The sequence below is a fragment of the Vombatus ursinus genome, unplaced genomic scaffold, assembly GCF_900497805.2.
Source record: "Vombatus ursinus unplaced genomic scaffold, bare-nosed wombat genome assembly UNPS02014813.1, whole genome shotgun sequence".
Lineage (NCBI taxonomy): Eukaryota > Metazoa > Chordata > Mammalia > Diprotodontia > Vombatidae > Vombatus > Vombatus ursinus.
The window spans coordinates 33,721,615-33,746,364 of record NW_020954591.1 but is presented as its reverse complement, the minus strand read 5'-3'; the positions used below and the strand labels follow the sequence as shown (position 1 = coordinate 33,746,364).

General features: G+C 43.8%; 2 protein-coding genes across 9 annotated transcripts; both read left to right on the top strand.

Annotated features, from left to right (window-relative positions):
- Positions 1–301: 301 nt before the first annotated feature.
- Positions 302–7,153, top strand: FOXRED1 (FAD dependent oxidoreductase domain containing 1). Its single transcript, XM_027877604.1, has 12 exons — positions 302–425; positions 2,018–2,238; positions 3,459–3,569; positions 3,863–3,981; positions 4,269–4,363; positions 4,535–4,636; positions 4,978–5,054; positions 5,287–5,447; positions 5,552–5,681; positions 5,965–6,069; positions 6,312–6,570; positions 6,754–7,153. The coding sequence occupies exons 1-11, from the start codon at positions 341–343 to the stop codon at positions 6,564–6,566; spliced, it is 1,461 nt and encodes a 486-aa protein (XP_027733405.1). The 5' UTR covers positions 302–340; the 3' UTR covers positions 6,567–6,570; positions 6,754–7,153.
- Positions 7,154–14,434: 7,281 nt separating this feature from the next.
- Positions 14,435–18,351, top strand: TIRAP (TIR domain containing adaptor protein). Of its 8 annotated transcripts, none has more exons than XR_003570475.1 (5): positions 14,483–14,519; positions 15,064–15,132; positions 15,919–16,072; positions 16,932–17,657; positions 17,805–18,351. XR_003570475.1 is itself a non-coding variant. In XM_027877567.1 (4 exons), the coding sequence occupies exons 1-4, from the start codon at positions 14,583–14,585 to the stop codon at positions 17,822–17,824; spliced, it is 795 nt and encodes a 264-aa protein (XP_027733368.1). In that variant the 5' UTR covers positions 14,581–14,582; the 3' UTR covers positions 17,825–18,351. The 8 variants fall into 8 exon arrangements, 1 of the variants encoding a protein (XP_027733368.1); XR_003570477.1 differs by lacking the exon at positions 14,483–14,519 and adding an exon at positions 15,232–15,278 and having other exon boundaries at positions 14,616–15,132; XR_003570478.1 differs by lacking the exon at positions 14,483–14,519 and adding an exon at positions 15,208–15,278 and having other exon boundaries at positions 14,616–15,132.
- Positions 18,352–24,750: the final 6,399 nt, after the last annotated feature.

Genomic DNA, 24,750 nt, shown 5'->3' with positions numbered 1-24,750 from the left:
TCGGGCCGCGATCGCTGCCGCTTCCTGCTGCGCCAGGCGCGGGACACGTCACACCAGAGGCCCCGGAAACCTGACAGCCGCACTTCCGTTTCAGGTCTCCAGGGCTTTTTTTCTCCTCCCTCCCCCTACCCTGTCCGGTAAGGCTGGCGTATACGAAGACTGGCCAATGAGTGTCGGGGGCGGAGCCAGAGCTGGTTGGAAGTTGCATATGATTCCGGCCAATTACGTAAAGGGGAGTGTCCCGGAGTAAGTCAATGAAAACTGGCTGCCAGAGGCGCGGGGTGATGACTCGAAGGTGGGTCCTCCGTTCAGGGTGCCGGGTGCTCAGTTCTAGGGTGCCATGCTTCGCTTGACGCTGCAGCTGAGGCTCTCCCGTGGATTGCTGAGCCGGGGCCTGCGCACGCGCAGTAGAGGCCCTTTCGACGGTAAAGTGGGGAGCGTTGGGGTTAGGAGCTGTGAGCTCCTTACCGGTCCGGGAGTGCTAAGCTAGGAACCCTGCCGCGCCTTGACCTGCCCCCCTCCCTTCCAGGCAGAGCCCCTAGCCCAGGGCCGGGGAAAAGGGTGGCCACGCTTAGGAACTGCCTTCCCTTCCCGCAGAGGCTGAAGGGGCCGGGGCGGGGGGGGGGGTGGGGGGAGCCTGGCCCTGCCCACGTACGCCTAGCTGGCGTCATTGTGCCTCAGTTTACACACCTGAGTGAGGGGACATTCAGCAGGAATTGGGGGAAACTTTCCTAGCAGTTAAGGGGGGGAGTGACCTCACTTCCAGGGTCCCTTCCTCAGATTCTGTGGTTGAACCCTGCATATTCTATGTGCCGGGCACTATATTAAGCACTTTACAGTTATCATCTCATTTGACCTTCACAATCCTGGCAGGTGGGTGCTATTGTTATCCCCATTTTACAGTTGGAGAAACTGAGGCAGACATAGACATGCCCAGGGTAACACAGCTAGTAAGTGTTTTGAGACTGGATTTGAACTCCGGTCTTCCTGACTCCAGGCCCACCGTTCTATCCACGCCAGCAGCTTTCCTGTGAGTCAGTGAATGTGGTAAGAGATTGCTGGGACCTGGGAGACTGGGGGAAAGGAAGGGATGAATAAGGCTAGGATCTTAGATTAAGGGTTAGAAGGGACCTTTGAGATCATAGGCTAATCCCCTCATTTAATATTTGAAGAAACGGGCCCAGAGAGGGGAAGTAGATTTCCCAACAGCAGGGGGTTCTTAACTTTTTGTGTGTGTCACAGACCCCTCTTGAAGTCTAGTGAAGCCTATGGACCCCATCTCAGAATAATGTTTTCAAGTAATTGCAAGAAATGCTAAGTTTCTGTTAGATTTTAGTGAAACTAAAGGCAATATTTTTCCCCTTCCAAGTTCACAGACTCCCTTGAAATCTATCCGTGGAACTCTGGACCCTGGATTGAGAACCTATAGAAAATAGGTTCTATAATAAGATATAATAAGATAGATAATAGCAGAATATAATAAGATAGAAAATAGCAGAATAGGGTTCAAACCCAGGGCCTCTGACTCCAAGTCCTAAGTCCACCAAGTTGGACACTTAAATTGAAGAGATACTTTAATACCAGGTTAATGAGTTTGGAATTCAACCTTTTGACCTTGGATTCTTTGCTTGCTCAAGTGGATCTGAAAGAATCATGGAATGTTATCAAGAAAATGACTTTGTCATCTCTTCTAACTCCTTCATTTTACAGATGAGGAAACTGAGGTCCAGAGTAGATTAAGTGACTTGCCCAAGGTACCACATCTAGTACTGGTATTGTTTCAAGGTGACGGACCTGGTATCGCTGTTGAGGATTTTTTAGGGGAGTGGGTATAGGCACTGGGAGCCCACTTAGGAGACTAATTACAATGAAGCAATGAGAGACTTTTGAGAAGTGCAGTTGAGGTGGGAAAGCCAATCCCAAGTCTTAGTCAGCCTAGCCTTTTAGTTCTCACTTCCAGAGTGAGAAAGGAAGAGAGTATAGAATAGCTCCCTGTAACCGTAGTCTCTCTCTATAGACAAAGATGGGAAATGGGCAGAGTTTAAGAAGAAACTTCAAGTGGTCTGGCCTGGAGGATCCTGGGAGCCATTTAGTAACACAAGCCACTTACCCCCAGAACATGCAGACGTGGTGATCGTGGGGGGTGGTGTGATCGGTTGGTCTGTAGCCTATTGGCTGAAGCGGCTGGAGGCACGGAAAAATGCTATACGAGTACTGGTGGTGGAACGGGATCCTACAGTGAGTAGTGGATGGGCAAAAGGGGGCAGGGAGGTCATATTTTACCCTACCTGAGAGTTTTAAAGAGAGGGAAAGGTCTTCCTCACTGCTAACTAGGTCAGAATGCAAGAGATTGTTGTTTGTACCCAGTTGCCTTGGAACCAGTTATCCCAAGGCTCCTATTTTGAGAGGAAGCTAACAGTAATCCAAGTGTTTTATGAAGATGGCTATCCCCAGTCCCATTTCTAAGAATGAGTTTTCCCAGCTCTGGCCCTCCAACCCCTCAATTCAAGTTGTGGTTACGGCAATCAGACGCCACAGCCTCCTGTTTTCTGGAATCTTCAGGATCTCCTCCCATCCCTTAGCCAAGTCTTTGCAGATCATCCTATATCAATGCCAATTTGGGCATGTCCCTCCCCTTGATAAGTCTCTCCAATAGCTCCCATTACCCAGTGCATTTAAATATCATTGTTTAAATCATGTATTTTTGACTTAATATTAAACATTACTATCATTGATGTAACTTTCTTTGCAACCGTTTACATTGTTACAGTATCATACTAACTTTTCACATATTCTTTTTAAGTCTCTTAGGAATTTTTTGAAAATTAATTCCAATTCAGTTTTCTTTTTATTAGATAATAGTGTATATTCTTCTTCTGGTTATGCTTTTTCACTTTACATCATTTCTTAAAGGTTTTTCAAGATTTCTCATCATTGTTTCATTATGGCATTACATTACATTAACATATCACAATTTAACCACTTCCCTTTTGAGTATTTAAGTTGCTTCTAGTTTTCTGCAGTTTCGAATAATGCTGCTTTAAAAATCTCTGAATAACTTTTTTTTTCTTTTTGCAAATAGTAAAGGTAAAATCCCAATAACAAAAATGAGTTAAGGGGTATGATTATTTTTACAACTTTGGCTGTGTACTATCAGATTGCTTTCCAAAAAGACTACTGGTTTGCAATTCCACCAGGAAAGTATTAAATTTCAAACTTCATCTTGGGCTCCCCATTATTCCTAACCCTCTTTATTCAAATTGACCCTCCTTTTTCTGTACATCTGCTGATCTGAATTGATTTGTGCATTGATATAAGGTTCCTTATTGATTTGCTTTCACATTTACCCATTTTGAGGGCATGACTCTCCTCCAACTCGACCTGATACCTCTAAGTACAGCACTCTATATGTTTATCCCAATGGCTGATTAAACTTTATCCCATCTTGTGTCTTGCAGTACTCTAAGGCCTCCACCGTGCTTTCCATAGGAGGCATTCGGCAGCAGTTCTCAATCCCTCAGAGCGTCCAGCTATCTCTCTTCTCCGTTGAATTCCTCCGTAACATCAATGTATGTGAGGGCTTGGGGAAAAGGTGGGGAAATAATTTTGCCATTAGCCCAGAAGGAGAAGGGGCCTAGCCAGCTGAGGAAAGCAGGGTTTATATTTAGAGTCAGGAGACCTGATTCTTTCTTCCCAATAATGATGACTGGGAGGCTTCTAGGTTTGGAAATTTCCAAGGTCACTGATGGGAAGCCAGGGAGCTGCTACCCAGTCCTTCTGAGGACCTCCCTGTCATTGCAGTTAGTGGTCTACCATGGAGCATAATGGCTGTCACCCCAACCATATTCTCTACATCCCACAGGAATACCTAGCTGTTCCTGATGAGCCTCCCCTAGATATCCAGTTCTGTCCCTCAGGTTATCTTATGCTGGCTTCAGAAGGAAATGCCTCAGAGATGGAATGCAATGTAAAAATGCAGAGGTGGGTGCCTGGCAGAGACTGTGATGAGCATCTTCCAGATATCTCTCCATGCTCTACATCCCATTCTATTTTCACTTCTTTGCAAGTCATTTAAGATGGAAGTGTGAGGCCTCCCCATCCCACATGTAAAGACTGTGCTTCTTCCTGAGAGTGTCACAAAGGTGGAGCTAGTCTCATCTCTCATGAAAAGAAAACAAGATGTTTTTCTAGTTCTGGTCCTCCATATAAACATTCTTCTCCACCTGTCCTTTTTTTCTAAGCTCTCCTCCCCCTTCCATTTTTCTCAGGCAAACAGGAGCCAAAGTGTGTCTGCTGTCCCCTGAACAACTTAAAAACAAATTTCCCTGGATCAACACAGAGGATGTAGTCTTGGCATCTTATGGTGAGACTTTTCAAAGGAAAAAAGAAGGCTCCATCCTTTTCTAAAGGATTTGAGTGAGAGCCCCAGGGCAGTAGTCTCTCTATATATAGTCAATCTGTACTTCATCTGGCTTTGACTTTTGTCCACTTGGATAGGTAAAGCCACTTCCTTCTCACTGTCTTCCCTGCTTAGGGCTGGAGAATGAGGGCTGGTTTGATCCGTGGTGCCTGCTTCAGGGACTGCGCCGAAAGGCTTTGTCTATGGGGGTCTATCACAGCTATGGGGAGGTCACTGGTGAGTCTCATACCTTGCCCTTGTACTTTTCACCAACCAAGTCCTGAAAGGAGGTTTTCATTTTTATCTCTAGGCTAAGCAAGGTAGGCGATGGTCCTAGGTGCCCTCGCTCTTGCTTTACCCAATGACTAGTCTCTTCTATAGCCTGGGTTCTCTTTGAGGATCTCAGTCCTCTTCAGATTGTGTTTAGTCCCGTTCTTCCTAATTACATGAGCTCAGCCTTGCCCGACACCTGTGAGAAGGCCTGGCCTTTACCCTACTTCTGGACTGGGGCAGGCCTGGGCTCCTCTTCAGCTTCCTTCCCTGGGACACAAGAGGCCATTTTCCTCTCTCTTCTCCAGAGTTAGTCTCTTCAGTGAGGCCCATGGTGACTTCCAGAGGGGAACAAGTAAACATTAAAAGAATTTATGAGGTCCATGTAAGTAAGCACTCAAAGCAGTGAACAGTGATTATCCTTATTTTAACCTTCCCTTCTCACATCCATCTCGTTTTCTTGCCTGCTTCTATGGAAACTAATCTTTTGCCCACTGGCCATGATGCAAAAGTTGTCAAGGACTCAGAAGGGAATGAATCTTTTGTGGTGCCTGGTGCTAGACAAAAACTGCCTCCTTCCCTATCTAGACCTTCCCTCATCCCCCTGATCCCCACAGGTGAAGATGAACAACAGCCTGGAATACCAACCTGTGGAGTGTGCTATAGTGGTCAATGCTGCTGGGGCCTGGTCTGGGCAGTTAGCAGAGCTGGCTGGAATTGGCATTGGGCCCCCAGGCACTTTGCAAGGCACCAGGCTTCCTGTGGAGCCAAGAAAAAGGTGATAGGGTTCTGGGTAGGTGAGGGAGGAAGGGGGCCAAAGATTGGGAGTTGGAGGAGGGAGTGCAGGTCTCCCCTGACTCCGTTCTCCCTGGAATATGGCAGGTATGTGTATGTTTGGCATTGCCCACAGGGGCCAGGCTTGGAGGCCCCATTAATTATAGACATCAGTGGAGTCTATTTCAGAAGAGAAGGACTAGGTGGTTACTACTTAGGTGGCTGTAGCCCCATGGAGGTAAGCTGGGAGTTCCAAATGAAATCTTTGGGTAGCAAGGGGAAGAGTTTAGATAATAAACTTCAGTGGTTATCAGTTAACCAATTACTTAGGGACTTTTCTGCAGTGTGCCCAGCACAGTTGGTACTACAGTCTCCTTGAAGTTTGATATAGAAGAAAGGAGAGCTGGCTGTCTCCAAAAAGGGACAAGAAAAGGAATCAGTTGCACCTGCTCAGCCTAAAATGTGACTTGTGGGGCAAAAGAGATCCCACCTCCTTTCCCCACACCCTGCTTTTACCTTAGGAAGATGAACCAAAGACTCAAGATCTAGAAGTAGATCATGACTTCTTTCAGAAAAAGATATGGCCCCATCTAACCCATAGGGTTCCAGCTTTCAATTCCCTGAAGGTAATTGACTGGGAGAATTCCTTGTTAGGGGATAAGGGGAAATAGCACTGGGAGAATTCTGGTACCAATGGAAGCTCTCTAACCCTACTTCTGTTACTGGGGAGTCTGTTAAGGTGGTCCTAAGAATACCCTTGGTCATTTATCCTATCTGGGAACTGGGGCTAATGGGGTAGAGAGGTGGGTTAATGTTTGCCAAGTATAAGGGTTCAGAATGCTAAAATTCTTGCTGTAACTCTATACAGGTACGGAGTGCCTGGGCTGGCTACTATGATTTCAACACATTTGACCAGAATGGCGTAGTGGGCCCTCATCCACTGGTCTCCAACATGTACTTTGCCACGGGCTTCAGTGGCCATGGGCTACAACATGCCCCTGGTGTGGGACGTGCTGTGGCAGAAATACTGCTGAATGGAGAGTTCAGCACTATTGACCTAAACGTGTTCTCCTTCAATCGATTCTACCAGGAGGAAAAGGTCTTCGAGGACTATATTATCTAAGCTTGTAAGCATCACTTTCCCAACCAGGCCCCACCCCTCACCCATATCTGCAGTCCCTTCCTATAACCACAGCCCTCTTCCTATCTTGTACCATCATGGCTATGCTAGAGACTCCTTTTCCCAGGTAGGAATAAGTTGGATTTAGCTAGACCTGACCTAAGTGTCCTTTTCTCCCCTCTTTCTTTAGGTCTGTCTATCCCTTTGTCTATGAGGAATAAGCTACCAAGAACAACCTTCTCAGATAGTCAAGGACCAGCATGCAAGTCTTCTGTGATACCCAAGCCCCCTGCACTGCTGCCTCTGAGCCATACTATCCAAGCACTGGGAGGACACAGACAATTGAGGCTGGTTCCCAGGATTGCTTCCTAATCGTAGTTGGAGCTCACTCACAGCCGGAAACCAGACTGGTCACAATACATCAAGAGTGCTGAAGTGCCAGCTCTTCACTTGGCACCTGTCCAAGAAGCTTCTCAACTACTCATCAGTCAAGGTCTGGGCACTTTGTGACAGCCTGAACCCAAGCCTACTGACTTATTTCTTTACCCTGTTCATCAGTCAATAAATCCATTTAACTCCTTCCGCCCTGACACACTGTACCCTCTTCTTTAAAGCCAAGGGTAGGTGCCTTTGATAACCACTAACTATACATGACTTTTCAGGACATGGAAAACTGAGCTTCTCCTCAAGAGCATTCCTGTGTCATAGGTCCTAATTCCTGATCCAGTCATCATTGCTATGACTGCCAGCCAGGAACCCACAATCCTTAGTAAACAGGGTAAGGGTAGAGCATGCTGTTGTCATTTGTCCTTCATTCTTGAAGAAGACCATGACATCAGGGAGGTGATGCCATGAGATGCAAGTGAATTGGATTTAAGTGAGGGAGGGCTGTGCAAAGTCACCAGCCTCACCTTCTCTGGAGCCATCTGGGTCCATGGCAAGATACAGATCAGGACGACAAGACGGCCCTCGGGTAGCAGACAGGGAGGAACTGGAGAGCACGAATGGGTTAAATTTGCCACCAACATTAACCATTGCACAGCCTAATATTCACGGGTGAATTACTTTGGGAAAAAGCCCTAATTGTAAAGCCCAATTTTCATATAATACTTGTTAAGTTTTTGTCCAGTAAAAGTTGTCATATAGTAAACAGGAGAAACTGTGTGCATTCCTTTTAAAAATGCTTGAATTAGGAGGCCAGAGGACTTTAATGAACCGCTCCACTGGTTGGCTTCATTCACCCTTCCCCGCAGGGGAAGAGTCTCGGAGAGTGGCATTGTGGTGTATGGAAAAGGAACAGAATTTTAAATCAGAGGACCAGGATTCAAAGCTCTGCTTTTTACTAGTTGTGTCACCTTAGCCAAGACACTTAATCTTTTGTGGTCTGTTTCCTCACCCGAAAGACAGTATATGGTGGAAAGAGCACTGGGCTCGAAGCCAGGAAGGACCTGGCTCTGACATGAGTTGTGTGATATTGGGAGGAGAAAGGAAAAGGATAAAGCATTTATACAGTACCTACTTCGTGCACTGTACAAATATTATGTGCACTTTATAAATATTATCTCATTTGATCTTCACAACAATTCTGTCAAGCTATTATTATCATCACCAGTTCACAGTTGAGGAAACTTAGGCAGAAAGATTAAAAATATCTTGCCCAGAGTCACAACACTAGTGTGTGTTCCAGGCTGATTTTGAACTCCGGTCTTCCTGGCTCCAGCCCAGCACTCCATTCACTGTGCCACCAGCTGACTCTGGGCAAATTATATAACTTCTCTGAACCTCAGTTTCTTCATCACCCAGAAAACCTACTATAGCATGGCTGTAGAGAAAACCCTTTACAATCAAACCATAATGGTCAGGATTCCAGAAAAGCCGTAATTTTCATTCAACAAGTATTTAGTTAAGTGCTTATTACTTAGCAGAAGGCAGCTAGGTGGCGAAATGGATAGAGTGTGGGGCCTGGAGTCAGTAACACTCATCTTGAGTTGTTCAAATCTGGCCTCAGACAGTTTAGCTGTGTGACCCTGGGCAAATCACTTCACTCTGCCCTCATCTGTAAAATGACCTGGAGGAGGAAATGGCAAACCACTGCAGTATCTTTGCCAAGAAAACCCCAAACGGAGTCAGAGAGTTAAGTGAACAGACCTAGGAGAACAATTTATACAGTAACAACAACATTGTGATGGCAGGTTACATTGAAAGATTTAAGCTCCAATCAACATAATGACCAACCACAATCCCAGAGTACTTATGATACTACAGACAGGTGATGGACACAGGGTGCAGATTGAGGCATACATATTTTAGGACATGACCAATACAAAAATTCACTTTGCTTGACTATGCATATTTATTACAAGGTGTTTTTTCTTTCTCAATGGAGTGGGAGAAGAAGGAACAGAAAGTAGATGTTTCATTAGCTGAAAAGAAATTAATTTTTTAAAATGCCACAGAAAGGTCAAGAATAAGAACCAAGAGAAGGCCGCTAGATTTGGCAAACAATAAATCATTGTAAACTTGGAGAGTAGTTTCAGTTGAATGAGGAGGTCAGAAGCCAGATTGTAAGGAGTTAAGAAGGGAAGTGGGATGTAAAAAAGTGGGAGCAAAGAGCATAGCTCATTTTCTAGGAGTTTGGATATGAAATAAAGGATGGCAAAATTAAGTGAAGACTTTTCAAGGATGAGAGATCTCTACATTTGTGAGCAATGGAGAAGGAGCCAACGTACAAAGAGAAGTAGAAAATTAGAAGTGATAATCTAATGAGTAGTCTTCAGGAAGACATGGAATCATGCATGTTGGCAAGGAGAAGGGCCACCTCTTCCCCTGAGAATGGAGGAAAGGGTCAGGAATAATGTTGAGGGGACTTGCAATGTAGAGTTGAGAAGAGGCCTTGGTTTTTTCAGTAAAGTATTTGATGAAGTTCTCTGCTAAGAAGCAGGAAGTAGAGAGGTGAGGCAGTGGATGGATAAGTGGTAGAAAGCACCCCATTTGAGACTACATAACTAAAATGGGTAGGGAATGCACTGAATTACTCTTTTCCCTGTCCTTACACACAGTATTTCAACTGAGTAGAATGTCTTTCTCCCTCCGTATGAATGAGAGTGAACTTGGAAGCTGGGTTCAAGTGTGGGTTTCCAGGCCAAAGAATATGGAATTGGAACAACATGGTTATGCCCCACCAACAGCTCCATTCCCACCTATCTCTCCCCTTAGTTTGCTCTCAACCCCTACTGTGCTTAGCTTCCCATTGCTCTACCTTGGCAAGTGTCCCTGAGGTTTACTCAATAGCAGAGACAGCCCCTGCTGTGCCCTCACTAATGAACACTGGAGTTCATTGCAAAAGCATAGATTAAGCATCTAATTTGTGCTAGGTACTGAGGGTGATAGAAAGTCAAATAATACACAATTCTTGTCTTTGTCTCCACAATGGAGAAAATAAAACATGTACACCAATAAGCCTAACACAAATGAAAATATGACAAGTGCATGAGAATTACAAATAAAATGCTTCAGGAAAGAGAATGATAATACCAGCAAAGGGAATCAAGGAAGGCTTCACAGAAGAGGCAGAGACAATGCTCAAAGGTTAGATGGGATTGCAGTGGGTAGAGATGGAGGAATGCAGGACTGAGCAAATAATGGTGATGGAAGTGCAGATCATGTTCAGAAAATGATAAATTCAATGAAGAAGAATAGCTTCAGAGAAGCTAGAAAGGTTGGAGTCAGATCTTGAAGGCTTTAAAGACTAGGCTAAAGAGTCTGGACTTTACTCCCGGGCAATGGGGATCCATTAACGTTTGTGAACAGTGATGGGACCTGAGCTGTATATGAGGAAGAAGAATCTGCTGGCAGGTGTGTACCACAAATTGGAAGAGGGAAGGTACTAGAGAGAGGAGGGCTTACTAGGCGGGTATTGCAGGAGTTCAGTTCACAATGAAATAAGTGCCTGAACTTGAGGGATCTCAGCAGAAATGATAAGAAGGGGATTGGTGGAAGAGAGATTGTAAAACTCGAATTGAAACCTGACTACAGGATATGGCAGAGGGCGAGGATCAAGGAGGGATCAAAGTTGACTTTACAATTAGAATGACTAGATAGAAAAATAGGGAGGTCTAGAAGATGGACAGGTTTTAGAGGAGAAATAAGTTTAGTTTGAGATGGTATGGGTTACTGGTGAGTCAGGTGGAAAGATCCAGGAAACTTCTGGATTTCCTGAAAGAAGTGAAAGTTAGAGGTGTATTTGGAAGCCATCTGCAAAGAGGTGATATTTGAAACTGAAGGAATAGAAAAGGTCCCCAAGGAAGACAGAAGAAAAGAGGGACAAGGAGAGAACTCTGATAATGTCTATGTTAAGAAATCGTAAGATTTAAAACCCAAAAGAACCTTAGAGCTCATCTTGCCCAGCTCTCTCATTTTACAGATTAGGAAACTGAAACCTTAAGGGGTTGAATGACTTGTTTAAAGTCACATAGCTAAGTGACAAAGTCAAGATTTGTACCTGTCTTCTAACTCTAAACCCAGTATTCTTTCTAGCACCGCAGGGGGAAAAAAAGAGGAGGAGAGAAAGGGAGTTAGGGAGATAAGTGGAAAACCTAGAGAGTGGTGTCATCACAAAAACCAAGAAAGTAACTAGAAAAGAATCAACATGGTCAATGCTGCAGAAAGGGTAAAGAGGATGAAGACTGAGAAAATGCCATTGGGTTTGATAATCAGGTTGTAGTGTCTAACTAAGCTGACGGAAGCTGACCTAGGCTCCCTTCCCTGGCCAATGAATTGCCTGGGGCTTATCAAACTTCGTCCCTCCCTGCCTCTGATTATTTTATAAATCTCCCAAACTCTCCCCTTCTGAGATTCCCAAGCTTTCTCTGCGGACTTTTGCTTGTTATGCAAAACAACTTACTGTGAGAAACTGAGAGGCCCCTAACCTCTCCCATCTGCAACCTGGCCAATCCCTCTCTCTAAACCTCTCCCACTTGCAGCTTGGCCATTCCTATTGCCTTAATACCTGTATAAACCCGGCTTCCAGCCCCCCTCTTTGGGTATCCCAGCACTTGCTGTGTGGCACCTGGAGCTGCAGCTCACTTGCCCCGATGAAACACCTCTATTTTGCTATGTTGGCTATTTTCTCTTGAATTCGGGTTGATGTAAGTCACCTTGGAGGGAAGTTTCAACAGAATGAAGCAAGGTTACAACAGGTTGAGGAATAGGTGGGGTGAGGGGGAGTGACGTAGGAATCGAGACAACTAAAATAGATTTCTCATGCCAGAAATGCTGTGACGAAAATGGTGAAAAAGATGAGACTGTTGCTTGAGGAGAGAGACAAATAGAGCAAAGGAGAGGGATTTTGTTTGTTTTGGGTAGGGGAGAGCTGTGTAGCTATAGGCAGAGGGGAATAGAGTAGGAAAGCTTGGAAACTAAAAATAAAAGGAATGATGAATAGAATCAAGTACTGGAAGACAAAGAGATGAAAGTAAGAGCACAAGTCAGCCTTAGAAGGGAGGAGGTTCACCTCTTTAAATGGGAGAGGAGGTAAGGCATGGTAAAGAGGCTACTATACAAATATTTTATATTGGATAACGTCAGTCTTCTCTGGAAAGTAGGAAGCACAGTCACTAGCTGAAAATTTGGAATGTGGAGGCAAGGTTTAGTGGATTGGAGGAGAGAGATTTGGAACAGCCTGTGTGGAGAATGAGGGAGGTGATTTAAAAAAAAAAAAAGGACTGCCGCATAAAGGATCCAGCTGAGTTTATGAATATAAACTTATAATGGATGAAATAAACAAGGCTGTACTACTTTCTCCATCAGGACTGGGCACCTCTGGAGTGGAAATGGTTAAAGCACAGAGTAGGCCTTACTAAGGGGATAAACAAGGTAGAAATGATGGAAGGACAAAGTATCCTGAGGTGGTGGGAAGAGCATCCCAGAAATGCCTGATCACAGGATGGATGCAAGCTGAGTACGGAAGTCATAGATTCCACAGCAGAGACAGTAGGAACTGAGGCAGCATAATATAATGGCTATTGGAGACTGGTCTTGGAATTATAATTCTACTGCTGACACTTGCAGGGTATAGTAATATGCACTGATGATAATTGTTATGGGCTGTCCATATTTGGGAGGTGGCTGAAATCCTGTGATGGAGATGACTAGAGTTAAGGAAATCGAGGAACCATGTAAAGTCCCCAAAAATAGGAGTTGGGGATGGAAAAAGAAAATTGTGAGATAGGTGCTGAAATAACTGAAGGAGGATTTCCTGGATGTTGGTAGATGACTTCAACAAGGGTGGAGAAGGGGTAGTTTAACCTGATGGCATAGATTTCAAAGGATGAGAGGTTGTTGGGTAATGGTTGCAAAAGGTCTAGAAGTAAGGGGAGGAGGGGTGAAGGTATGCCATGCCCACTGACATCCTGAAAGATGAAGGGGACAAGATTCAGCCTCTTTAGGAGGGGATTGCCCAGGACTTGGTATTCTCAAGGAACAGCCAGGTTCCAGTTAGTGCTAAAAAGTGTTAGAAGCAATTAAGGAAAAAGCCAAGGATTTGGGGGAGTTCATAATAAGGGTGGAGGGCAAATCATGGATAGAAGGGATGAAAATCTAGGAGGAGGGAATGAGGGCTTTCATCTGATTGGACCTACTGAGATATGGGTTGAAGAGAGAAAGATGGAAGAGTAGGGCAGATGAGCTTGAGATGGGAGAGGGAGCAGTAGTTCAAATCCAAACCAGACCCAAAAAAAGTTACATGAAGATGCCTGAGCTTAGCCAAGAGGGATGAGTCACCTGAGGTCCAACAGCCTTTTACTTTGCTAAACATCTCAGTCGTATTGCTGACTGCCCTCCACCCCCCCCCCCACCCCTCCCCACCCCCGGCCGTGTACACAATGGAGGTTTCAGAGGTTGAAGACCTTTCTGGAGAACAGTTTGGAACTATGGCCAAAAGGCTAGAAAACAGTGTATACCCTTTGATCCAGCAATACCACTGCTAGGTCAATATCCCAAGGACATCCCACAAAAGGGAAAAGGACTTATTTGTACAAAAAATATTTATAGCAGCTCTTTTTGTGGTGGCTAAGAATTGAAAATCATATAGCCTATATCAGATTGTGTGCCCCTCTTGGGGAGGAAAGTGGGGAGGGAGGGAGAGAAAAATTTAAAACTCATATACAATAATACAACATATACAACAATATAATTTAAAAGAAAGAATTGAAAATCAAAGGGATGCCCATCAATTGGGGGATGGATAAACAAGCTGTGGCATATGATTGTGATGGAATATTATTGTGCTACAAGAAATGACAAACAGGATGATTTCAGAAAAGCCTGAGAAGACTTACATGAACTGATGTATAGTGAAGTGAGCAGAACCAGGAGAACGTCCTCCACAGTAACCCCAATATTGTGCAATGAAGGATTATGAATGACTTAGCTATTCTCCTCGATCCAATGATCCAAGACAATCCCAAAGGACTAATGTTGAAGCATACTATCCGCCTCCAGAGAAAGAACTCATATTGATTGAATACAGACTGAAGAATGCTATTTTTCACTTTCTTTCATTTTTTCTTTTAATCCAGTCTTCTTGTACAAAATTACTAATATGGAAATGTTTTACATAATTGCACATCTATAATCTATAATCGATTACTAATCGCAGGGAGAGAAGAGGGAGGGATAAAATTTGGAACTCAAAACTTTAAAAATGTTAAAATTGGAAAATAAATAATTGAAGGAAATTCTGAATTTCAGTTAGAAATTTATAAAAAAAAAAAAAAGAGGTTGAGGGTTTAAGCTTTGCCGGGAAGGGCTCAGGAGTGCAAGGACTCCTTTACTTCCGTCTGGAACTATTTCTGCCTGAAACCACCCTCCTCTGACCACTCACTTCCTTTCTGAGTCAAAGGCGGGGCCAGAGAAACTACCACAGCTTTGAGTCTAAGGGTGCTCTTCCCCTCCCTGGTGAGTCCTTGGGTCGGGGGAAGAGAAGTGGTGGTGGGGGCGGGGGGTGGGGTGGGGAACACCATGCTATCACCTAAGGAAGGACTCAGGAGGTTGCAGCTGGACAGCCTTCAAACTTCTAAACTCACCAGGGCAGGGCAGAACGGGACTGGAGGTGTTCCCTGGGAGGCGTACAGAACCGTAGCACGGAGTGAGGAACTGGAAGCCTGAGCTCCAGCTGTGCTTTTTTGTCCAGAAAGGACCCTTTCTGCCACCACCACCCCTCCCCCGTCTGTCTCCTCTGCTGCGTCTCTCTGCTTTGGTGTCCTGTTCCATTTCACGCAGGCTCCTTTTCCCCATTCCACCTTCTTCCTCTTCCCTCTCCTTTCAACTACTCTTTTGCACTTTTAAAAAAACCAAACTGCAATCTGATTTTCGTCTTAAGATGTCATTCTTCCACTGTGGAAAAAAAAAAAAAAAAGCCTCAAACAGCCGAGTCTCTCCCTTAGCCCCGTATTGATCTTTCTGTGTGTCACTGTGTTCCTGTCTCACTGTCTCCCTCTAGAGCTCTCTACCTGTCTCATGTCGACCTCCGCATGTGTCTGTCTACACAGGAAAAACCACATGACTGAAGGTAAGATGCCCCTATCTATTCTCTGCCTCTTGAAATGACTTTGTATTATATTGTATATATTTTGTATTTGCTTAGCTTGGGCATTTTATATCCTATCAGTGGAATACCAGCTCCTTGAAAGCAACAAACCCAGCGCTTTATACCTAGTAGGTATTTAATGGATATTTGTTGAATTGAATCTCTCTAGCTTTTAGAATCACTTATTCCTTTCAAAGTATAACCTTCTACATGTGACCTTTCCTGATCATCCTCCTGACTACTAGTGCCTCCCCCTGAAAATTACCCAGTATTTATTTTGTATACATAGATATGTACATGTTGTCTCACCCAATAGAATGTAAGCTTTTTGAAGACAAGGGCTGTTTCTTTTTTTGTCTTTGTATACCTAGTACCTAGCACATAATAGGCTCTTTAAAAATATCTGTTGATTGATCTCCCCATCTGCACAGCCATTTCCTAGTCCTGTTTCAGCATCCATGCTTAATGGGCTTAGATAATCCAGGTTTCCTCACTACAGTGGTTCCAGGACTAGTGGCCATCATGACTAACTAGGCATGCTGAGTTTGTTAGCCCCTGGATCTTGAAAACTCACAGCCTTTGCTACACTGATGTAGGTTTAATGAAAAACAAATTCTAGTAACTGTGAACCAGTCCCATGGAGAAATCAAGAGACAGAACCCATATGGGCCATTAGATCAGAAAGGGGACCTTTAGGAGCCCATGCACCCTTTGAAGCCAAGGACTGTCCTATTTTGACATGATGGTATCTGTGACTATCCCTCACAGGATGGCTATTCCATGGCGCTTGACCTAGACTGAGGCTTCCCCTGTCCCACCAGTGTTCTGCCTCCCACAGATTAGTTGCAAGCCCAAATCAAGTGGCATCAATCTCACCTTCATTTCCTTGCTCCTGAATTAGAGGGCCAGGACAGGATGGCTGGTGAGTAGAACTAAACTGCTTTAGGATTTGACTCCTATTTCAAGGAAAGGGCTGGGTATATGCTAATTCCTTATTATCTAGATATAGGTCTTATATCTGAGGGGAGGAGAGGAAGGGGAGAGGGTGGGGAAGGCTCCTGGGTAGAAATCCCAGGGAAATTGGGAAGTGAGAGGCCAGTGGCCCAGCTTGGCTTAAAACTAGGAGTCAGAAAGATCTGCATTTTATTTCTGACTTTGCAGATTTGTTCTGTGACCTTTTGGGCCCCGTTTCCCCATTTGTAAAATAAGGGGTTTGGATTAGATGATCTCAAGTCTTACAACCTCCTCCAAGTTTAAATTCTGTAATAAAGTCTTTACACCTCTGAGAAAGAAAAAAAAAAAGATTGGTCATGTATTGTCCAGCCAGTTTCTTCTCTAGGACTTTTCCTGATTCTAGATGACCTTCTTGATCTAAAGGTCTCTCAGTTGCATGCCTAGGGCATAGAGACCTGTCTGCTTCCATTTCAATGCCTGCCCCGGCCATCCTCATTCTCCACTGAGAAAAGAGCATCCAGCTCAGGGAAGCACCAGATTCCAACAGTTCCAAACCCTTCTGGCCCTAGAAAGAGCCTCACGCTGGTTTTCTGGGGGAAAAAAAAAAGTCTTAGTGGGCTGTGTCTATCTAAACCTCAGGAGCTTTGCTGCTGCCTTGTCTCATTCTTGTATTCTTCCTTTCCCAGTGATGACCCAAGCTTTATTGGGACCATACTAGGCCTGCTCTGTCCTTCCCTTTTTCTGTCTTTTCAATATAAATTCTCCGTCCCTCACTGTCAAGATTATCCTCATTCATTTCCCCTTGCTCTGCTCTCTGTCTTCTTCAGGCTGGTTCCGACAGATCCTGCGTAAGCCCAAGAAACGCCATGTGCGGCCAGATACCAACACCAAGGATGTGCTAGAGCTACCCTCCCAAAGCAGTTCTCTACCTGAGACTGAGGAATCTACCAAGGTTCCCACCCCAAACCCAGCAGACACAGAGAGCACAAGCAGCAGCTCTCGCTGGTGCAAAACTTATGACGTATGTGTGTGCCATAGTGAGCAAGACCTGATAGCTGTCCAGGAATTGGTTTCCTATCTGGAGGGTGAGCCCGACAGACTTCGATGCTTCCTGCAGCTTCGGGACGCAGCCCCAGGTGGTGCCATCGTGTCCGAACTGTGCCAGGCAATGGGAAACAGCCATTGCTGTGTACTATTTATCACCCCCCATTTCCTTCAGGACCCTTGGTGCAAGTACCAAATGTTACAGGCACTAAGTGAGGCCCCTGCATCTGAGGGCCACACCATACCTCTGCTGTTTGGCCTGGCCCGAAGAGATTACCCCCCTGAGCTCCGATTCATGTTCTACGTGGATGGCAATGGCTTTGACAATGGATTTGGAAAGGTCAAGACCACAGTCTGGCGTTGTAAGCAGTGTGATGGCGGGGGAGGTGGGCCTTTGATCCACCTGAAAAGTTACTTTGGTTTCTTTTAGATAGGGATGGAGACCTCTTTGGGAAGGGGCCAGGGAGGGACCCCAAGGGTGAAGGACACTGGTCTTCAAGGGAGAAAAGGTACAGAAGGGAAGGGGAGGAATATGATATTATCATGGGTTTGGGAATAGGTTTGGGAATAGAGAAAGAAAGTAAATGACCAGTTTGGAGAGAGGGACTTTATTTGTAAGGAAACTGAGTCCCATGACTCTGCTCGGTCTTTTCCAGATCTGCAAAAATTTAGCTGAGCTGTATACCCCATCTTATCACCATGGAGCCCAGGATGTTGGAGCAAGACTGGACTTGGAGCTAGAGGGGACACTGAGGGTCTCCAGAAAGCTCTGGTGGAAAACAGACAGGTGCTATAAGGATTCATGGCCTCAACAACGTTTCTGTTCTGCCTCTGAGATAGCCTCTGAGATAGGCTTCTCCAGTACTTGGGACTTCCCTTCCCAAGAACTCAACTCTGGCCATGGGAAAATTCAGGTTGCTGCTAATGTCACTCCCTTAGAGCATTTCTTAGGCAGGATGAATGTGTTACTTTGGTTTCTGTCCAAAAAGAAGTCTTGCCTCCATAATTTTGCATGAAGCTCATCACATGACTATGTGTTCCTCCCCCTCAAGCATGGGCATATTTGTGTAACTCTGTGTCCCTGCCCAGGGAAAGAACTACTGGTCTGCTCCATCTGGCAAGGCTACAGAACATGCTAAAAGCCTCTATGTAGACTGAGGAATTCTGGCTCAAGTGGAGGAAATACAACTGGTGCCAACTCTTCCCCGTGTGTGGCTCTCCTATTTCCCTTACCTTCTCCAACCCATCTTTATAAAGCTATTTCAATAGAAGAGGTATATGTCAGGACTTTGGAATTATAAAGTCAGTTGGTCAATAAGCATCTATTTATTAAGCACATCAGTGAGGCATGATGCTAAGCACTGGGGATACAAAGAGAGGCAAAAAACAGTTCCAGCCCTCGAGGAGCTCACAATCTAATGGGAAGAAATTATATAGATATTATTTAAAGAAATTAAAGCGTGGGGCAGCTAGGTGGTGCGGTGGATAGAGCACTGGCCCTGGATTCAGGAGGACCTGAGTTCAAATCCAGCCTCAGATATATAACACTTACTAGCTGTGTGGCCCTGGGCAAGTCACTTAACCCCATTGCCTAGCCAAATAAATATAAAAAAAAATTTAAAAAAAGAAAGTGCTAAACAAAAAAATCATTTTGAGTGAAAAAAGGGAAGGGACAGGGTTGTGAGTAAGGAGGGGGATGGAGAAGTGGGATATATAGAGAGAAATTTCTAGGGCCTCAGTACCTAGAATTATAACCAATTTGATCATCCATTCTCAAGATACCTAGGTAATTTTCATGGGGCACCAGCAAATCTTACAGTGATTAATGACTTCCAACCTAGGAAATGCAGTTTGTTGTAAGGGGCATTGTCATTTTTTAAAATATTCATTTAGCTCTAATAAGAAGGTACTGGAAAGTTTTTTACATTAAAAAAAAAATTCCCTATATTTGAAAAGATGGGAAGGCTCTGGCTTAGAGAGAAAGGAATTTGACTTTCAGGGTATGCAATCTCAGATTGTGGAGTTGGAAGAACTATCACTTTTCACAGAATTTAATCTACTTCCCATTATACCCACCACCCTAGCCTTTTCCCATTTTTGCCCTGATTCCTTGCCTGCTTCCTCCTCCTTTCCCCTACCATTATTCCAGATTAATCTTTACACCAAAGGGATTTGAGTGGAATAAGTTTATAGACAGTTGTTGAGGGGCAGCTAGGTGGTGCAGTGGATAGAGCACCGGTCCTGGAGTCAGGAGGACCTGAGTTCAAATCTGGCCTCAGATGTTTGACATTTACTAGCTATCTGACCCTGGGCAAGTCACTTAACCCCTAGCCAAAAAAAAAAAAAAAAGAAAGAAAGAAAAGACAGCTGGTGATCTGTGTAAGAAGAGGTAGTTTCTACACCAGAAGTTCCCAACCCTGATGAAATCATAGGTCTGGACCCCCTAAAAATTCCTAGCTCTTGAGTTCAGGGATTAATAATACTTGTTGAACTGGTCTGAATTACTCTCAAGATTTTTATAGGCACAATAACAAAATGCTCTTTAAAGAAATAATGAGTTAAATACTTAGAGAAATATTCGTTGTTCTTGGATGAGTCACACCAATATAATAAAAATGATGATACTACCTAAATTAACTTACAGTGTTATACTAATTAAACTACAAAGGGAATACTTTATAGAGCTAGACAAAATGGTAACAATTCATTTGGAAGAACAAAAGGGCTAGAATTTCAAGGAAAATAATGAAAAAAGGAATAAAAAGGAAACAGCTCTCACATGTTTTAAACAGTGTTACAAAGCAATCCTCATCAAAACTATTTGGTACTATTTTTAAAAATAGAAAAATGGATTACAGAACAGATGAGTCAGAAACAGATGAACTTAACAGCGCAGTGTTTGATAAGCCTGAGCATAAATTACTTGGGGAAGAACTCCTTATTTAATAAGAACTGCTGGGAAACTGAAAAGCAGTTTGGCAGAGAATGGATTTTGACCACCCTCTTACGCTTGTTTGGCACAATAAACTCAAAATGGTTAATGGTTATACCACCTGAACATTCAAGATCACATCTTTTTTTTCATAATTAGAAGAAAACCAGATCAGATCTCTTTCACAGCTTTGGCTAGGAGAAGAGTTCTCACCTAAACAAGGAACAAGAGGCAATTCCAGATGAGAAAATAGACTGTTTTGATTATGTGAAATTGAAAAATTTTTGTGTGAAATCAATTTGAATTGAAGAAATGAGAATGAAAAGTAAGCACATTGTCTAGGCGCTGAAGATCCTACCTGTGCTCCTTTTTGGCTGAGCCAATCTCTGAAATCAGTTTTTCTATAGCTGATGGAAAAGAAAGGTACTTTCCTGAGAAACGCCTACTACCTGAGCACATATCCAGCCCCTCCTTTCTCTCTAGGACTTCATTACTTAAGAGGATGATAGGACTCCCAGCTGAAAGGAACCTTAGATGAACTCCAGCACAGGCTCTGGGGATACAAAGATAGACACTTTGCTTTCAAGGTGTTTATGATCTAATTGGAGGAAAGGCATACATACAAATAACTGTTATACCAAGAGGTTGTGTAAAAAGGAAAAGTCCTGGCAAAGTGCTACGATAAACTGGAGAGGGGAAAAATATCTTTGACTTGAGATGGAGAGGGAGGTCAAGAAAGTATTCTTGGAAGCATGGTGCCTCAATTGGGCTTTGAAGAAGGAAGGGACTTTGATGGATGAAAATGAATGGGGATCAGACCCCATTCCAGGCACACAGACAGGATGGGAAAAGGAATGAAGATTAGTCTAGTTTGCTGAAAAGCAGAATAGTTTTTTTTTTTCTTTTTGGCTGAGTAAGAATGTAGGACTAGGGCTATTTTGCCCAGACTAGAAATTTATCAGTCACTCATGGGCCTGATCCTACTGCTGAACTACATGGAAGCTTTGACATGTTCCTTTTCCTACCTAGGTCCCTCCTTAGGCAGCCTGATAGCACCCTGCTCTTGGGGGCTCACCATATTTGTGCCAGACTTAGCATGGACAATAAATTGACTTTATCCCTACTGTAGCTCAAAACTCCTGAGCTCAAGAAATCCACCAGCCTCAGGCTGCCTAGCATCAGAAACTACAGATATGGGCCACTGCATCTGCCAAAGGCAGAAAAAATGAAGGAGATCACTATGAAATAAGGCTAGAAAAGTAGGTTGAAGCTAGATTGTAAAAGATTTTGAAGGTCGGGATCAGTAATTTATTATACTTTATTCAGAAGACAATGCAAAACCATTGAAAAATTTTTGATTAGAGGAGCAACATGGTCAAATCAGCACATTAAAAAAGATTGTTTGGGAAAGTATATGAAAGATAGAATAGAAAGCAGAGAAACTATGGGCTGGAAGACTAGTTAGGCAACTATTATTATAGACTGGGCAAAAAGAAATAAAAACCAGAACCTAGAGGGTTGTAATGGGAGTTGAGAGGAAGAAATGAACTTGGGAAGCAGACTTTATTTACATAAGAAAATACAAGATAATCTGAGAAACTCGAGAAACCGAACAGTTTAGTGGGACCAGGAAAGGCTTTACTCAGGCGGTGATGCCCAAACTGAGCCTGGCAGGAAAGGGGATTCTACACGCTCAAGCTGAGGAAAAAGCTCATTCCAGGCATGGGGAACATCTTCTGTTAAGACCCATAAGCAGAAGAAGGAATTCTGAGTTTGGAGTCCAATGAGTAGGTCTATTTGGCTGAAATGTCAGGTATGTGAAGGGGAGTAATATGAAATTACTGGAGAGATAAGCTGGGGTCAGATTGTAAAGGGCTACATAAGTTTAGAAGTTTGCATTTTTTGCCAATGGCAGTAAGATCAATCTCCTCTCTGCTAAATTCAAACCAAACACCAGTATTTTATGGAGGGCAATTTCTTAAAAAACAAAGTTTTAAGTACTTCCTGCCAAGATAGCTGCCTGAACAGGCAGCAGGCTGCCCTGCTCCCACATACCTACCCAGCAAATCCCTGAAATTCACCCCAGAGTAATGATCAAGGAATCCAATAAGAAACTATAGCAAGTGATTTCTTATACCCCAGAACCATACATTAAAAGTCAGAGAGAGATCCACGGTCAATAGGAAAGCAAACTCCTCAAGCAAAGTTAGTACCGGCAGGAGCAGAAATGGGATACATGCAGCCTGAAAGGCTCTGTGTTCCAGAGGCAGCAAGAGCAGAGGACTCACCTGAAAAAGCCCTAGGTTGGGACCCTTGAAAGCCCCCTGGCAGTGCACAATAACCACCACAATGCCAACCAGCATGGAAATCATAAATGAAAACTGCCCAGGTCTAATAGAACCAGAAAGTAATTTACAGACAGAAAGAAAGCGTCAATCATCTCCTGAAAGAGCACCAAAAGGAAAAGTTCCAGGAAGGTCAATCAAAATCTAGATCTTTCACAAGGAAAAAATACCATAACCATCCAGAAAGAAGCAGATAAAATACCAAGGAACTTCAGTTAGGTTCACATGAAACCTGGCAGCTTTTACTATAAATGAAAAGAGATCTTGAAATACAAAATTCCAAAAGGCAAAAGAGATAGACTTACAACCAATAATAACTTACCATGCAAAGATAAGTATCATCCTACAAGGACAGACAATGGATCATTAAGGAATACAGTTATCCCACATTTAGGGGTTTGGGGTGTGGCACCACCTTGATCTGGAAGGAGCATTGAGCTTAGAGTCTTAGCTGTGTGACCACTTACAAGTCTCTTAACCCCTCTGAGCTTCGATTTCCCATCTATAAAATGAAGAAGTTGGACTAACATCTCTCAGGTCCCAGCTGCCAAATTCCCTGATTCGTGGAATGGGCAGGATTAATATAAGCAAAATTCCTTATAAGACTACAGTCTGTGCTCTCTAGAACCACAGCCCAATTCAATTCAGTAAAAGTTTACTTAAATACCTACTATGTGCAGAGTAATGCACTAGAATCAGGGGTGGGGAAACCTGCACTAGATACAAAGATAAATAACAGGCCCCAGCCCTCACAGTGATTGCAATCTATGAGAGGAGAGAGAACATACACAAATGACTATGATACAAGCTATCAGCGGTCACAGAAAGGAAAAGTCATTTACTTTGACAGGGTCAGGTTGTTGTTACTGTTTTTGTCCATTCTCTTTCTCTCTCTCTCTCTCTCTTTTTTTTTTTTTTTGGAGAGGCAATTGGGGTTAAGTGACTTGCCCAAGGTCACACAGCTAGTAAGTGTCAAGTGTTTGGTCTGAGGCCGTATTTGAACTCAGGTCCTCCTGACTCCAAGGCCAGAGCTCTATCCAGTGTGCCACGTAGCTGCCCCTGTTTTTGTCCATTCTCAAAGATGACCATGACATCAGGAAGGTGATGCCATGACATGCAAGTGAACTGGATTTAAGTGAGGGAGGGCTGTGCAAAGTCACCAGCCTCACTTTCTCCTTTGGAGCCATCTGGATCTAGTGGCAAGATATCGATCAGGATGACTAGAGATGTCCAATAGGGTCAGAAAAGGTCTCACGGAGGAAATGACATTTAGGCTAGTTCTTGAAGAAAGTAGAAGTCAGGAGGACCTGAGTTCAATCCGGTCTCCGACACATAACACTTAACTAGCTGTGTGACCCTGAGCAAGTCACTTAACCCCAATTGCCTCACCAAAAAGAAAAAAAAAAATGAATAGGAGTTCAAAAGACAGGCGCTTCCAGATTTGGGAGATTGCTGCGGCAGCTAGGTAGTTCAATAGATGGAGGTGGGCTTGGAGTCAAGAAGTTCTGAGTTCAAATCTGACCTCAGACACTTCTTAGCTGTGTACCCTGGGCAAGTTACTGAACCTTTTTGCCTCAGTTTCCTCATCTATAAAATGGGGATAGTAACACCTGCCTCACATAGTTGTTGCGAGGATCAAATGAGGTATTTGTAAAATCGCTTAGTGCCTAGGACATAGTAAGTATCACATAAATGTTAGCTACAATTATTATTATTGTTGTTGAGAAAAGGCACTGAGACCAGGAAGCAAAGGCGGTCTGAGAGGGAACACGACTTTAGCTCCCCGCAGGCTCCTGATTGGCTCCCTTCACCAAACAGACTTTACTCTGCATCCAGTGCCCTTGCCTGGTAAGGTAACTCACAGAAAACAGACCTATTAATCTCAGCGGTACTTCCACTCTGCTAAATCTTCACACCTTTATGTTGAGAAACTCACTATGAATGGCAACATTTTGCATCACCCACCACATGGATTAGGTAATTCAGATCCAAGACAGTCCTTCAGAACAGGGAAGGCTGGGTTTCCTGGTCTTCATTCCCTTCCATTTTTGGTCACTCCTTCAAGGTACTGTTCCATTGCTTGATTTTTGTTTTGTTTGTTTTTTGCTTTTTTTTTCTGATTTTGTTTTTCTTTCACATGCACTGAGCTCCTCCTCCAATGCTGTCCACCCTAGGCTTCTCTTATCCAGAAATTAGGCTTATTAAGTCATGGTCCTAAAGTCATTTAAAGTGGTAGAAGGTCCACTAAAAGACCCTTAAGGGTTTTGCAACCAAGAACTGGAGTGTGATGGGAGCAATATCTTAAAGCACTATTTCCCAGAAGGT